The 15651-nt window shown below is 44.7% G+C and overlaps 1 protein-coding gene across 11 annotated transcripts in view; it reads left to right on the forward strand.

The window, feature by feature from the left end:
* TNIK (TRAF2 and NCK interacting kinase) overlaps positions 1-15651 on the forward strand; it is a 396267-nt gene that overhangs the window by 271117 nt on the left and 109499 nt on the right. For all 11 annotated transcript variants that reach the window (XM_045502990.1, XM_045502979.1, XM_045502982.1 and 8 more), the window contains exons 8-9: positions 7555-7609; positions 9834-9912. In XM_045502990.1, coding sequence (XP_045358946.1) covers positions 7555-7609; positions 9834-9912 — 134 coding nt within the window. The remainder of the gene's footprint in view (positions 1-7554; positions 7610-9833; positions 9913-15651) is intronic.

Raw genomic sequence — 15651 nt, forward strand, 5'->3', positions numbered from 1 at the left:
TGTCAAAACACTTCAAGCAAAAGGAAAGGTTTCATTTCTCTGATAAGTATGTAGGGCAATAATGGAAGCTTTCTCATTTAATAATAAGCATTCAAAAGATTTAAAATTAATAAAACGGTTCAAACTTCCTAAGCTGTTTAAATTCTTATTTTTAAAATTTGAATTTCATTTCAGTTGGATGGGGGTTGTCAAGTATTTCATAGTCCTATGTATCTATTGCTTTAACAGAATTACTCGTTAATGAAAGCTTTCTGCAGCCAAATTCTCAGCAATAGGGAACTGGTGGGATAAAGACAAGAGCATCTGTCCAGTGGAAAACCATGCAGTCATTTAAGCAATGGGGTAGCATGCATGCTGAAGTGGACAGATCCCAAGACAGAGTGTTAGACACAAAGAGCAGCTTACAGCATAGTCCACATGATACAGTCTTACTCACCCCTGCCCCATGGATGGATGATATGGGGGTGGAGAGCTTAAAATTTTTATTTTATATATTTTGCTGTCCTGCTCACTCCACCCCATAAGTTGGCCTTGCATTCATATTAAATTAGTAAGTAAGAGAAGTCCAGTGACATGTCATAGCCCCTCAACCCCCACTCCCCCATCCTCTAGCCCCACCTGCACTAATGTTCTGTGTCATTCACCTCAACTTTGCTTATGAGACTTTGCACACAGGTGCTGTGGATCATTCGCAGGCATAGATGTCTCTTCCAGGGTTTAGGTGAGTGTTGTGCTCTGGCTGTAGGGCAAATACTCATTCTCCTGTGTCACAGATACTTGGCTTTATTCAGGCAGGATGGAAGGAGAAATCTGACTCGTTGGGAGTCACCAAGATCCACGCAGAGTGTGATGTGAGAGAGCGATATTCAGACTGCAGCATGAGATTTATATTCTCAAACAAGGCCTGGCCTCTGTCTACTGAGATTCAAAGGCGCCACCCTTATTTGGAAGGAGGAAAGGATGATACAGACACCATGTTATTATCGCCAGTAAGAGGCTGAAATCGCTTTTGAACAGATCCCTTGTGGCTGTGTTCACATCCACCTGTATGACATTCCTCAGTGAGGCACAGTAGCACCTCCCCTGGCCTGCAGGCCGGTCCCCAGCCGAAGGTAATAAAGCTGTTCTAACATTTTCCCTTCCATCAGATAACACATGTAGATGAACAAGGGACTGGAGATTTCCGCTTTCAGTTTGTTTTATGTGTGAAATGGAATTATTAGTCACAACCCGTGCTTCAGCACCCTCGGTGACCCTGAGTGACCCACCACCTTGGCTGTTTATATTTAATGTAGAATATAAGTGTATGACATAGTGAATTCAGAGTCAAGCTTTCAAAGTTAGACAGGAGTGGTTTAAAATGTACACTTTGCCTCCTATTTGCTCCATTACCTCAGAGAGGTTATTGAAACCTTCCCGAACCTCGATGAAATGGAAATAGTAAATTGTATATGACAAAGTTGTATTAGAATAAACTGAGCTAACATATACAAAGGGGTTAATTCCATGCCTAACCCTTGGTAGCTACTCAACATATGATAGTTAATATTTTTGTTTGTGTGTCATATGAAGGGACTGCCATTTGGGGCCTTTTTTTTTTAAACCTAAAAAAGCCAGCAGTATCCTAAGATTCAAACCTCTGCCTCTAAGATTCAAAATTGTCTGCCTATTTTGAGTCAGAATCCGCCTATCCATAACTTCTGCCTCTGGACTAAGGTGCTTCCCTTAGAGACCGCACACAATAAATACAATTTCCTTTTTCCAGCTTGAACATTTCCACAAAGATAATAACAATAACTCACAAAACAGAAGACTGTTTTCTGCTCTGTGAAACTTGGTAGAGTCCACTCTACTGGCCGTGCCGGTCACTGAGCTATTGCTTGTCAAGTCTAGACTACCTTGCTACCCTGAGCTTTGGGATAATGGGGCTAGCACTCCATCTGGCTTCTTAGTAGGCTCTGCCCATGAAGAGAGACCACAGGGCCGAAGGAGGAAGAACACGCCCTTTCCCGTTTCTTCCCGTAAGCTTACATCATCCCAGTGACTCCTTTGAGTACCTTAAGTACCAGAGCTCATTGCCACCTTACCTGATGCAGGTGTGCTGCTTGAACTGCCAGTCAATGATAACCATACCAGAGTTTGTTAAATACCCACTATTTGCACGTCAACGTGCTGAGCACTGTACCTATACCACCTTATTGAGTTCTGGTATTAACCCTGCAAGGTAGGTGTTCTCTTCACATTATAGGTGAGGAACTGGGCTCAGAGGAATTATGTGGCTTGCCCCAGGTCACCAAGCTAGTTGTGTCAGAGCTGAGTCAAATCTAGGTCTGTCTGTCTGTACTGCATGAGCTCTTTCTGCCTCTTCAAGCACACGGGGCTCTTTACTGTGCCGCGAAGGGGTCAGCCATCAGCAAGTGCTCTTTTCTTCATGTGTTGGGCAACCCAGCCCCAAAAGAGATGCTCTTATGCTGTGTCCAAGTTGCCTGCGTGCCAGCGGGCCCCCCAGCAGCCAGAAGTTGCGTGCTTGCCTTCTCAGAGGCTCTAGAATTTGTCTCTGTTCTATCTGTAAAGCACACAGGACTGGGCTATTAATCATGCCACAGGCCAGGCTGAGCAGCGCCTCTAGAATAATGAATTACCCAGCTTCTGCCAAAATGAGTCACACCATGGCCACGAAGGAAACTTATCTCTCCCTGACTCTCTCCCCATCTTGTTCCTCCCTCTTCCCTTTCTCGTCTCCTGTGATCTGTCTTGCCAGTTGTAATTGGAACATTTTCTCCCGTATTTAAGTTCTGAAGTGTCTTTGGGACTTGCTAATGTATCCAAAGGCTTAAAACAAGTCCCGTCAAGGACGTTTATTGCTGTCTAGCAGGGGCAGTTAAGTGTAGCTTACAAGCAGCTCTGGGTATGGATGGTCAGGAATGTAAATGTTCCTTTTGGAAAAGAAGAGAACCCCAGCAAAAAGAAAAGAAAAAAGAAAAAAAAAGAAGAGAAAAGAAAAGAAAAAAGAAAAAAAAAAAAGATCGTTATGATGATATCAAATGAGGCCTTAAAGAAGAGGCAGTTTCTGGCCTGGTCATGTGACAGAGGTTGCACAGGACTTGGGATGGCGTGACCTCTGGTTTGAAGGGGTTGTTTTGGGACTTGGGGGAAGGCTACTTAAGAGGGGATCTGAGGTGATATGTACTGAATAAAAGAAACCTCTCACTTTGCTGACTTTTTCTGCTTCCTGTGGGGGTAAATCCAGGCTCACCTAACAACTGGGACCTCTCCATTTTCCTGCTCTCAGAATATGTTTCCTCAATTTATTGCTGTATACGTATTATCACTAAAGACGCTTTTGGCTGTAGTTCTGTTTCTTACATCATCAGTAGTCTAGAGGAAGGCGGTCCAGGGTTAGTGTAGTGACTCATTGATTCATTCAAACCCCAGGCTCCTACCATTCTGCCCTGTCATAATTCATTTGCTGGCTTATTGCCTCATGGTTGCAAGATGGATGCTGTAACTCTAGATACCATGTTTTCATTCAAGGCACTAAGAAGTGGAAAAGAGTTGTCAGGACATCATCTGTATTTGTCACTTGTATCAGGAAGAACAAAACGTTTCAGAAGCTCCCAGAAGTTGTGTGCCTGTGTCTTATTGGCCAGAACTACGTCACATCCTTACCTGCCATCCTTGGCTGCAGGGGAGTCTGGATAAGCAGGTTTAGCTTTCCTATACTCCGAACTGGAGGCAGCAAGGGAAATGGGGTTTGAAAATGCCTGTTGGGTTAGCTAACAACCCAAGAGGGGGAAATCATACAAGAGTGCATTGGGCAAGCACAGGCAGTCTCACCTAACAGGAGAGAAGGAAATTCGTATTCTTGAGCTTACTATGTGCCAGACGCCTTTGCAAGGCAGGATGCCTGCATGCATGCAGGTCACGGTGACCTGTGTTGTACAGTGAGAAAGCTAAGGTCTGAGCAGTGCTCTGCATGTAGTAATGATAGGAGCCTGGATTTGAATCCAGGCCTGTCTGAGACTTAAAAGACTATTCCCTCTGCCTCTGGGAAGTTGAGGCCAGTTTCCTAGCCTTGGTTTTTGGGGTGACTCACTGAATCTCAGCACCTGCATTCAGTCACCAGCACCTTCAGTTCCCTGTAGACAAAGTGGGAATTTAGAGCAATTATTTTATGGGCCCCTGATAAATTTTATTTAGAAGATGAATACTCAGGTTTTTATGTAGTGATGACAGTTAAAAAATAAAAGTGGCCCAGGGGGCAGAAGACCCAGCTCTGGCCCAAACCTGGTGCTGAGTTGCTCTGGGGTCTTGGGTAAGTCCTTTTCCCTTGTCTGGGTCGGAGATGATCTACAAGGAGTCTGACAATCTTAGGACGTATCTTTCATTTGTTTGCACCTTTGGTTTGCTCATTCGTTCAACAATTATTTATTAGGTGCTGCTTTAGGTACTTGGAATATGCCAGTTAACAGAACAAAGATCCTTGATGCCTTGTGGACCTTATGTTTTATCCAATCTGGGTGTGTTGGAGGCAGGGGGTGCAAACAATGAACACAAAGCAATATAAACTAGTGATGAGTAAATTAGTAGACGTTAGAAGGTGATTCGTTCCCTAGGGGACAAAATTGGGAAAGGGGATAGGGTCTGGCAGTGCCCCGGGGGAGATTCAGTGGCCCTCACTGAGAACATGGCATTTGAACAAAGACATAATGGAGAGGAGGGTGGTGGCAGGCACTTAATTAGGGTAGTGGCTGCAGGCAGACAGAGTAGCTAGAGCAAGGACCCAGAGGCAGACATGTGCCTGGGTTTTCTGAGCTGTTTCTTTCCCATCTGAGAACTGGCCTGGAGCGCTTCTCACCCCAACCCCATCATTTCCTTTCAGATGCATTGGCTTTCAGTTGTCTTTCAAACCAGCTCAAGCTTCCAAGACTGGAGGGCCATTTAAATGTGACCCTGCCGTGGCACTTAGAGACATGGTACCTGGCCACCACCTTTATATTTGTACTTCATTTCACACTACAGAAACACTTGATTTCTGGGGATGTAAGGGAAATGGTAGAACCAGCAAGACCTGGAGATATTAAAATCCTATCAGAATAGCACAAACCACCATTTCCAGCCTATTCTTGCTGTGTTTCCTGTTGAATGCCTCCTGCACAGCGAGTGACTCAGTGTTTTTGTCATGTTCTCAAATGATTGTCTGTGTTAATCAACCATAAACCCCCAGGTACAAGAGAGCCGTGTTTTCAACTTTATCGGTTACAGCCTGTAATGGCAGGCTGGGCCTTCCTTATTAGCTCCACAAGGCCAGGAGCCTGCGGGAAAACTCAGTCACTTGCTGGGCTATGCAAACGTGTGTGTGTGTGTATGTGTGTGTGTGTGTGTGTGTGTGTGTCTAATGACAACTCAGAATACATCTTGAAATATAACAAAGTGAAAGGAGAAGAGTTGTGTTCTATGCAGAGAAGTGACCTACCAGTCTGCGAACAGTGGTATCGTGCAGGTGTGTTATTATCCCAAGTTGAACTGAGAACTTGTATCACGTGAACTGATTGATGGGCTCATGCATTAAAAGAACCCCTTTCTGGTCCTAGTATGGGGTTAGCATGGGCCCTAGCCACCTACTCTAAAGTAGATTACACTTGGGGCACTTGGGTGGCTCAGTCTCTTAAGCATCCAACTCTTGATTTTGGCTCAGGTCATAATCGCACAGTCAGTCCTGAGACTGAGTTCCGCGTGGGGCTCCGTGCTGGCTCTGTGCTGGGGTGTGGAGACCCCTTAGGATTCTCTCTCTCCCTCTGCCCCTCCCCCACTCATGCAAACACACACTCTTTTTCTTTCTTTCTCAAATAAATAAATAAATAAATAAATAAAAGCAGATTATACTTCAGGCAAGAGGCTAGGCCCGCCCCCCAGAAAGCCTTCTGCCTTTATGTGCAGGCCTCGGTCCAAATACTGAACACACCTGGGTGTCACTCACCAGATACGGAGAAGTTTAGTCCTGGGTAATGGCCCAGCATGGATTTCATAGTCCTTTTCCAGGTGTGATTCCTCTCATGCGGCCTTGACACGTGTCTGATGGGAAGAGCACGGACACTGAACTTTGACCTCGGTAATCTGAGTGAGGTTCCGGGAGAGAATTTGGAATAACATACAAAACGCAGGTTATATTGAAAAGAAAAGGAGGATGAAAGTCTTCATCAGGATTGTAGGCCACTGAACCAAATTTCACACTGTGTTTTCTTACCCATCCACCAGGACACTGAAGCAGCAAGCATCTCTTCTGGGGTTTCCTAACCTGGTTTTCCCTTTCTTTTGATTTGCTCCTTCCTATGCTCCTCAGAGACAACTGAGCCATGGACGCAGAGTGGGGGAGAAGCATACTGCTACAGACAGAGATTGCATAGGCAGGGACGGAGACGTTAGCCTCGAAAATTCCAATGAGAACATAAAAGTCAGTCTCATCATAAGAAAGAATACAACAGTGCAGACTTTCTATTTTACATATTGTCTACTTACAAGATGGAAGCTATTGTTCATTCATTCATTCAACAGACATACCAAGTACTTGCCACTGTTGCCTGGCTCCCATCTAGGCCCTGGAGATACATGCAGATACAACCCAAAAGTTTCTTTGTCCTTATCTGATTTGGTTAAGCCATATGAAATTGCTGTTTTTGTAGGTCTAAAACAATCGACTAAACAAACATGTACCTACTATATGATTCAGCCGTTGCACACCTAGGTGTTTACACAAAAGAAACAGAAGCGTATGTCCGGATGAAGACTTGTACATGAGTGTCTGTAGCAGCTTTATGTGCAATAGCTCAGACTGGAAACACTGTCCATCAACAAGCGGATGGATAAACAAATTGTAATGTAACCGCACAATAGAACGCTAGTTGGCAATGAAAAGGAATGAAGTTACTCATATATACTGCAACAAGGCTGGACCTCAATCCATTATGTTCGTGAAAGAAATGGAATGATTTAATTTATATAAAACTTCAGAAGATGCCAGCTAATCCATAGTGACAGAAAGCAGAACTGGGTCAGGAGATAGCAAGGGCAGGAGGGGCGACGCCAGAGTAGCACGTGCAACCCTTTGGCATGGGGGAGGGGTATATCTACAGTGTTGATTGTGATGACGGTTTCACAGGTGCATACATGTCAAACCTTTGCAAATGATAGACTTCAAATATAGGCAGTTAATTGTATGATAATTCTACCTCAATAAACACATTAAAACAGCACCAATTTCATAGGGTTCAATCGACAGATAAATTTTGGTGATCAATTAATTTTTGAGACATTATATTCATTTTTCATACATTTACTGGAAACTCACCATGTATCGGAAATACTGTGAGAGATACTACCCATGAAGAGTGAAAAAAGCTGTTCTTGCTTTTAGGCTTAGTGAGCAAAATAGGTTCATAAAGAGATGACTGAATGGCTTTTCTACAGGCAGTTCTGGAGCGATTACCGGGCTTAACCAAGTTCTTGTCTGTTGACTGCATTTATGCACGTGTCTATGCCTTCTATCTTTTTCAGAGTGACTTGTGGTCTTTGGGAATCACCGCTATCGAGATGGCAGAAGGCGCTCCCCGTAAGTACCTTCCTCTGGGTGAAATCTGTTGCTGGTCTGCTCTGCAGGGACTGAGCGACACTTCCTTGCCAGGCTCTGTAGTAGCTTTTCTTCTGCTACACCGAGCCCGGTGTGGGTTCGAGCTGGCATATTTAGAAAGCAAAGTCATCTTAAATCAACCAGGAATCCATTCATCTCAGAGCGGTGTGAGGATCTCGTGTTTAGAGGAAACAAGAAAGAAAAGGGAGACAACTCGGGGATCTTGTTTATTTTACCGATTCAGTGTGTAGTTTCTTCTTGAACTGCCCTTCGCCTAACGCAAAACTGGGGCCAATTCACACAGACTAGAAACTCCAACTTAACAAAAAGTCAGAACTGATTTCCAGTGCACGGCTTATGCAGACACTTGCATACTCAGTTGCTTTCCCTCCTAATAAAGTACTGACGTTTAGATTTTGAGGTCCAAGGCAGAGTGGCCAGGGCTCTGGCTATCTGGGGAACCTCTGCTGTTCCTTGAGCTCTGCAGTATTGGTACTGCAGAGTGCCTCCACCAGTCCTGTGCTGGCTGTGAGCATGTGCCCCACAGGCTTCCCTACGGGAAGTGCAACTCACCAAGGGGCCTCCGCTGCCACTGCTCTACCCACCGCCCCACAAAGCCCTCCGCATCAGTGACCCAGCCTGGCAGGGATATAAGACAGAACTTTTTCTCGAGGGCACAGGATGCCTTTGTAGGCAACTCTCACTCCTTAGTTTCACTGCTTAGTTTGCTCAGGCAGCACACTTCCACCTACTTTTTCTGCCTCTTCCTTTCACTCTGATCAGACATGCAGAGCAATCTGAAAACTCTCCCAGCCTTCCCTGGCTCCGTCCCTACTTCCTTCCAGGCAGGAGTTTCCCCTGGTAATACCTTCTCATGCTTAGTGCTGCCTTGGTGTCTGCTTTGTGGGGGACCCGAACCAAAACAGGCCCCGTCTGTGCATGGCAGGTCGTTTTGTTTATATGACTTTTTATCTTCACGTTATCATAGTCTGATTTCTCACTCTAGAGTTGGTAGGATTCATCTGTAAGCGTGATTGATTTGGAGTGTTTGATGACAAAATTCCCTTCATTCACAATGCTAATAGGCATTTATGAACCAGAAGAATAGTGTATTGCAGTCTGAAAACCATATTGTCATTCTTGATGAGTAGTAGAGGGGGCTGAAAATAAACTTCTACCCACAGAATCCTTTAGCTTTTAGAGAAAATATATTCATATTCTGGGCACAAAGGAAAGGATACCCCCTGATGTTTGAAAAGTAAACCTGTGAAATATTTTGATTAAAATAAGGACGCATGAGTCCTTTCTCTATAAACCATAATGCCATGTTTACAAGTTGAGATATTTTAATGACTTTTCTACCAGACCCTCTTTGCCTTGATCTCTCTGTTCTTTCTGGGGCCAGCAAAGAAACAAATGAACAAACAAACAAACAAACAAATGATAAGCATATCATGAAACCTGAAAAGCCATCAGGATATTTAGAAATACAGACAGAAAGGTGTTCTGGCCTAGTGCTTTATACTCTAAAAATCTATGTACATAGCATTGCGTTTGTATGGGCCTTTGGTATATAAGAAATAGACCATTCATCTTTCATTTTATGACTTAGGCTTTTACAGATTAAAAATAACCTACCATCTCCATTGTAGTTGTTATCTTGATGTTGTCTACTTTGAATCTCCGATGGTTATTTATAGCAAAGCAGAGGTTTTGGCCCTGTAATGTACTTTTCTTAAATATGAAGTACAAGTAGAGGGGCGCCTGGGTGGCGCAGTCGGTTAAGCGTCCGACTTCAGCCAGGTCACGATCTCGCGGTCCGTGAGTTCGAGCCCCGCGTCGGGCTCTGGGCTGATGGCTCAGAGCCTGGAGCCTGTTTCCGATTCTGTGTCTCCCTCTCTCTCTGCCCCTCCCCCGTTCATGCTCTGTCTCTCTCTGTCCCAAAAATAAATAAACGTTGAAAAAAAAATTTAAAAAAATATGAAGTACAAGTAGAAATGTTAACAATGTCTAGTTGAGATGTGTATTTTATGAGACACCAGCTCTTTTAAGTGCTCCACAAACAGAAGCTTTGTAGTCCTCTGACTCTGCTCACGGGGCATGTGCGACTGGGAGCCACTCGGTAGCATGAGCTGCACAGCTAGGGTGGGCTTGGCCTGTATTTGGCCTCCTAACCTGAATTGCCCTTTGTTTTGGTCTCTTGCAGCTCTCTGTGACATGCACCCCATGAGAGCCCTCTTCCTCATTCCCCGGAACCCAGCACCTCGCCTGAAGTCTAAGAAGTGGTGAGTTTGGTCTTCAGTGTTTTGCAGATTGAAGGGTTTCCTGTGATGCTCTGTTGGATGAGCTCAAATCCGTAGGTCCGGCTCCATGAGTAGACTAACATAAACCAAGACTTAGTGAGTGCTTTTCCATATACTATCACTCCTCTTAAGGCACCTATTAAGTACCTACTGTTTGCACAAGTCTTTATCACCACACCTTCCAGGTAAGGAACTGTTAGCTAAAGTGAGTAGTGGAGCCCCAGAAATAACATTGATTTATTACCTCAAGAAGTATCCTTCCTGGCTGCACAAAACATCTTATCAGAGAGGGCGATAGTTCCGAGAGTCAGCTGGTTCGGTGGGCCGACTTTTCTTCTATTCTTTAAGATGGCAATTCTGTAAGTACACACACATACTTGGCAGTATGAAAGATGATTTTATTGGTCTGTGCATAAATATTTGTAAGTATTTGCTTTTACCGCTGCTTTCTCTTTATGGCAAGTGATATTGGCTTCTTAAGTTGGGTAGTGGTACAACCTTCCCGTTTAATAAACTGATTCACTTAAGAAATTGGCCTAATTAAAAGAAGAATACCGAGGGGCACCTGGGTGGCTCAGTCGGTTAAGTGGCCGACTTCAGCTCAAGTCACAATCTCGCGGTCCGTGAGTTCGAGCCCCGCGTCGGGCTCTGGGCTGATGGCTCAGAGCCTGGAGCCTGCTTCCGATTCTGTGCCTCCCTCTCTCTCTGCCCCTCCTCCATTCATGCTCTGTCTCTCTCTGTCTCAAAAATAAATAAAACGTTAAAAATATTTTTTTAAAGAAGAATGCCGAGTGGATACTAGTATGGGTGGTGTAGGAATATGACTAAAAATTGTGCTGATAGTATACAATTGACTCAAGTTTGAGACACACAGTTCTGCAGGTTAGGCCAGATGTTGGACTTTCGCCTTTTTTGCCTACTTACATCAGGGTCTTTGTATCTTATTATTGCATAACAAGAATCCGTTGGTCCTTTCTTTCCCCTGTATGTATGGTGGATCTTGATACACCCTTGCCCTGGGATCATTTCCTAGGCTACTTGTGATCTCCTGTCTTTTTCTAGAGGCATGTTCTGGGCAGTTAGAACATGAAGGTTCAAGACCTCTCTGTCCCTTTTCACAGTACTTCATGATCACCCTTGACGGGGACCCTCATATTCCTCCCTTACCCACTCACAGCTTTCCTCTGCTATACAGAGAGCAGCTTAATTAATACCAGCCACCTAGTAATGACATAGCAACCCCGGTGTGACAAGGGGAAGGCATACTGCCCAGAGAAGAGAGGAAAACAGCCAGAAAGGACTGGCAGCCCCGAGTTGCAGAAGAAGAACAGAGCATGAGAGTTGCTATTGGCAACAAGGGGCAGAGCAACCCCTGTTCCTCGTTCTCACTCTGGAGGGTCGCTGTGTGATAGCCGTTCTCTCCCCAGCAACAGCCTTCCATTGGGTACCTGTATGGCACATGATCAGTGGGGCCCGGAAGCCCTGCTTCCTCCCTTCTCCCCGGAACAGACTTCCTCGGGAGAGCAGTCAGCTCAGTTCCATCTCTGGAAGCATCAGTAGCACTACAAAGCCCTCTGCTTGCTTTCTGCTTGTCCTTGGTGCCAGGCCTCCCTCCCCTCCTCCCCCCAACACACACACACTGTAAAGGGTGGACTTCACTTGCCTGTTCCCTCCTCCCCTTCCCTCTCCCAGAACTGCTCCTGGACAGACATTTCCAGAGTTCCACCCACAGGAGTCAAACTGGCCATCCACACATGTGTTATGTGTGCTCAACACAGCGTGGCCACACCCCGTGTTTCAGGAACATTTGTATTAATTGCCAACTTTGAAAAATCTGGCGATTGAGCTTTACCTTTAGGTTTCCGGCCTTTTGTGCAAAGGTGTGACACCAGGTGTTCTTTTCTGCCCATCACCACCTCTCCCCGACTGAGAAGTGGGAGTCACTGGGCCACCATACTTGTCCTGTTTTCCTCTTATACGGAGCTCGCACTGCCCTCTGTCTGACCTTTCTGGCTCGCTAGAGAAGCGAGTAAACAGCCTCTGCCCTACAGTTTTAATTTTCTTTGCCCCTGCTCCAAAAAGTTCAACTCTGTATTGGCCTTCTTTGAGAAATACAGACTTCGAGGAAAATACAGGCTGACTTTTCTGCGTCAAACCTTTGACAACAGGAGCTATATCTGATGGTGCTGCAGGGAACGGGGACAGTCCGGGGACAGTGAGGAGGCCAGGCCTCCATCTTGCCCAGCCTCCCTCCACACCCTCCCTGACTCCAAAGGAAAGCCAGTCAGGAGCTCGAGACCCACACTGTTAGAGAGGGGAGGGGGAAATGACGTGGCTATCTGAGAGTGAGTGGGGAAACAAAGGCTCTGCCCAAGTGCTCTTTCTCACTCAGAACCCGGCCTTTATAAGACGGTAATGCAGCCCCCCGCCACGGGACGTGGGGTGTGCCTTCCAGCTCTCTGCACAGAATTCTAGTTTTTAAGTGAGAATATTGAGCACTGCAGAGTACTTTCCTGAATGACCAGGCCCAAAGTGATTTGCAATAAGTTAGGAATTAAAAGAGAAAAAACGGGGTACCTGGGTGGCTCAGTCGGTTAAGCGTCCAACTTCGGCTCAGCTCATGATCTCGCAGTTTGTGAGTTCGAGCCCCACGTCGCGCTCTGTGCTGACATCTCAGAGCTTGGAGCCTGCTTTGGGTTCCGTGTCTCCCTCTCTTTCTGACCCTCCCCCACTGGCACTCTGTCTCTCTCTCTCAAAAAACTAAATAAACATTTAAAACATATTTCAAATCAGTTAGGGTTTTAACATGCCCTAGTGCTTGGGAGGAAGTGAAAATTTTATTTATTTTCCTTTTATTTTTCAAGGGAGAGGATCCCTCTCCCCACCCGTCAAAAGAAACAAAACTCCAAAATGTTCTTTTATTCTCTGCCTAATGAATTATCAGATGAAGTGCACCGTTCGCAGCGTGTATATCAAAATACTACCAAAGTGGGTGTGGGGGTGCCATTGTGGTAGAGATGGGCCATAAACTCTTTATTATATGCATTCAGTTGAGGGTCATTTCCACCTAACTTGCTGAATCTACAACATACAGGACATATAAGGCATATATGCATGCTGTAGACTCAGTAATTTGTGTGTGTGTGTGTGTGTGTGTGTGTGTGTGTGTGTGTGTGTGTGTAAGTTTAAGATCTATATAAATTTAATTTTACCCACAACCCTGCCAGGCAGATGCTCTGAGTCATCCTTCTCTTGCTGTAACACTACGGCTTGGGTAGGTTATGAGCCTTGTGCAAGGCTGTACAGTCTTCTAATTTTCTAAGTTTGTAACCCCCATTCTCCCACCTGCACCATCTGGCCTCTGAAGTTCAAGCTTAGAGTAATAGAGAATGAGATACTGGTCTCTTAGTTGAACAGTTTTTTCCTGTGCCTTAATATTAGGGAAAGAAGGGCAGTAGCAGGGTTCTTTGCCCCTTCCATTGTGGAGTAAAGGAGAGCAGTCCACTTGCTAGAACCCGGCCCTTCCCTCCCACGTCAGCGAGATGAGGAGAGGCCTCCATGGCAAGGAGGTCATGCAGTCAGGGCTCCAGTCCAGCCATTCGATAATTAGATCTCAGGGAGGATTACAACCTCAGCTGAATTAGAGGAGACCAGGCATCTCTCGGCCGCTGTCTCCATGTCACCACCAGCAAATGCGTAATAAGTTGGGACTCCCATTTCCTCCCGTCTCTCTACGTGGTCAGATTCCACCCACGTGGGTGAACCATCTCCTTCAACACATTTCCTCCTCCCTTATCTTCCCACCGTGCTCAGACCAGCTCCCCTGCCCTACTCAGTGCTGCAGGTTCCTGCAGGAGTTTCTGGAGAAAGACGGGGATGATTTCATTCCTGTAACAGACAACTGGTCTTTTTCTTTTTCCTTGCTCTTCAAATGCAAAGATTGCACACAGGCAAAGAAGTGTTTCATTGAGATCATTAGGAAAATCGTAACTGCTTATCACTGGGGAGAGACATGAGGTTCCTTGGTCCGGCCCATTTGTGCCCCAGATGAAGACTAGAGGCCTGGTGATGTTAACTGGCTTATCCAGAGTCCCAGAGTTTTCATTGCTGGAGCCACAGCCCTGAACCCCTTACAGTCACTACTGTTATTTTATGAAACAACAGCTCTGATTCTTGGTGGATTGTTAGGCATTTTTGTTCTTTAAGAACTGACAAAGTTATTTGTGTATGTGTGTTCTAAATAAAATCATAATAGAAAGCAAACATCAGAAAATACTTCAAATTAACTGAATTTGCTAGTAGACCATGTGACTTCAGGCTTCATTGAAATCAAAACAAAAATTGTTCCACAGCTTTTACAATTAACCTTTTTTGCACAGTCTCCTTGGAGATAGTGGTCTCGTTGACTCTGTGAGCATATCTAAACCAAATATATGTGAAATTAATTCCCTTTAAGAACACTGACCTATTCAGTTCAACTTCTGTTTCTGCCCCCAGCTCTGAGGGCAGATACTGCTGTTGGTTAAGCCTGGTGATGTTCAGAGGTGGCAGGACGTTGAAAACACAATGAAAGTAATAGTAGTAACAATAACAGCAAGCGTACATATGGCGTCTATGACATGTCAGACACCGTGCTAAGTATTTTATATGAAGCAATTCATCGGATCATCACAACAGTCATTTGAGATAAATTCTAACGATCCCACCGTTTGCAGCCAGGGCAACTGAGGCACAGAGACGTTAAATAATCTGCCCAAAGTCTCACAGTTAGTAAGCGACGGAGCCCAAATTAGAGAGAAAGGGTAGTTCTGGGAAAATGCAAATTCTAAAGCTCAAATTGCATTTAGGGAGTCCTGCAATTATCAGAAACTTCAGCCTGACTGGTTACAGTGATTAATGTAATAATCTTTCAGGCGTTTTTAATTCCTCTAACACAATTGAATATATAAACAGGAAAACTCTGGGAAGATAAAGTGTTTGGTGATGCTGGTATTAGAACCAGGGCCTCAGACTGTAAGCACCAAACATTAACATTTATCTCTCCAGGCCACCCCTGGGGAAATTAGTATTACTAATCTCGGGCATTTTTTTTAATAGACAGAACTAAATTACCGGCAGCAGAGATTCAAACAATAAAGTTATATAAATGTACTTTAAACCCATTAGACCGCTCAGCAAACAGTCAAGTGGTGTTCAACATAGGGAAGGGTTTTTACTTTAAATTAAATGTGTAATTAAGCATATTGATTCTTTGGTCACACTAACTTAAATAAGAGACAATGAATCTTTCCTTTGAAGATTTATTTTAAGTAAGCATTATTTTCTCTACAAACTGTTCCATTTGAAGAAGACGTCAGATACATTGCCAGGATTGCAGTTCTACACATCTTGGCCCAATCTTTGGGCTCAAGGTTATTCTCCTGAAGGTTCCTTCCCACCGGAAGAGATCCTGGAAAGTGGCCTGTGAGCCACAGCTGCTTCCGCGGAACTCTTTGAACACTCTCTTACCCTAGAGGTGCCACTGACTTTTTTTGGGTGTCAGTACTGGGGAATGGAACATACAGTTTATCGAGTCTGCATCTCATTTTTAAACTGGGTGTGATTTCTTTATTTATCACCCTCTAATTAATAGCTGAGCACTTTATAAAAAGCACTTCCTTCTAGTTGCAAGCAGAAAAAACAGCTTTCATTTGCATTTATCATGAATATTTAACAGCTCCC

Source organism: Leopardus geoffroyi, chromosome C2 (assembly GCF_018350155.1).
Source record: "Leopardus geoffroyi isolate Oge1 chromosome C2, O.geoffroyi_Oge1_pat1.0, whole genome shotgun sequence".
NCBI lineage: Eukaryota > Metazoa > Chordata > Mammalia > Carnivora > Felidae > Leopardus > Leopardus geoffroyi.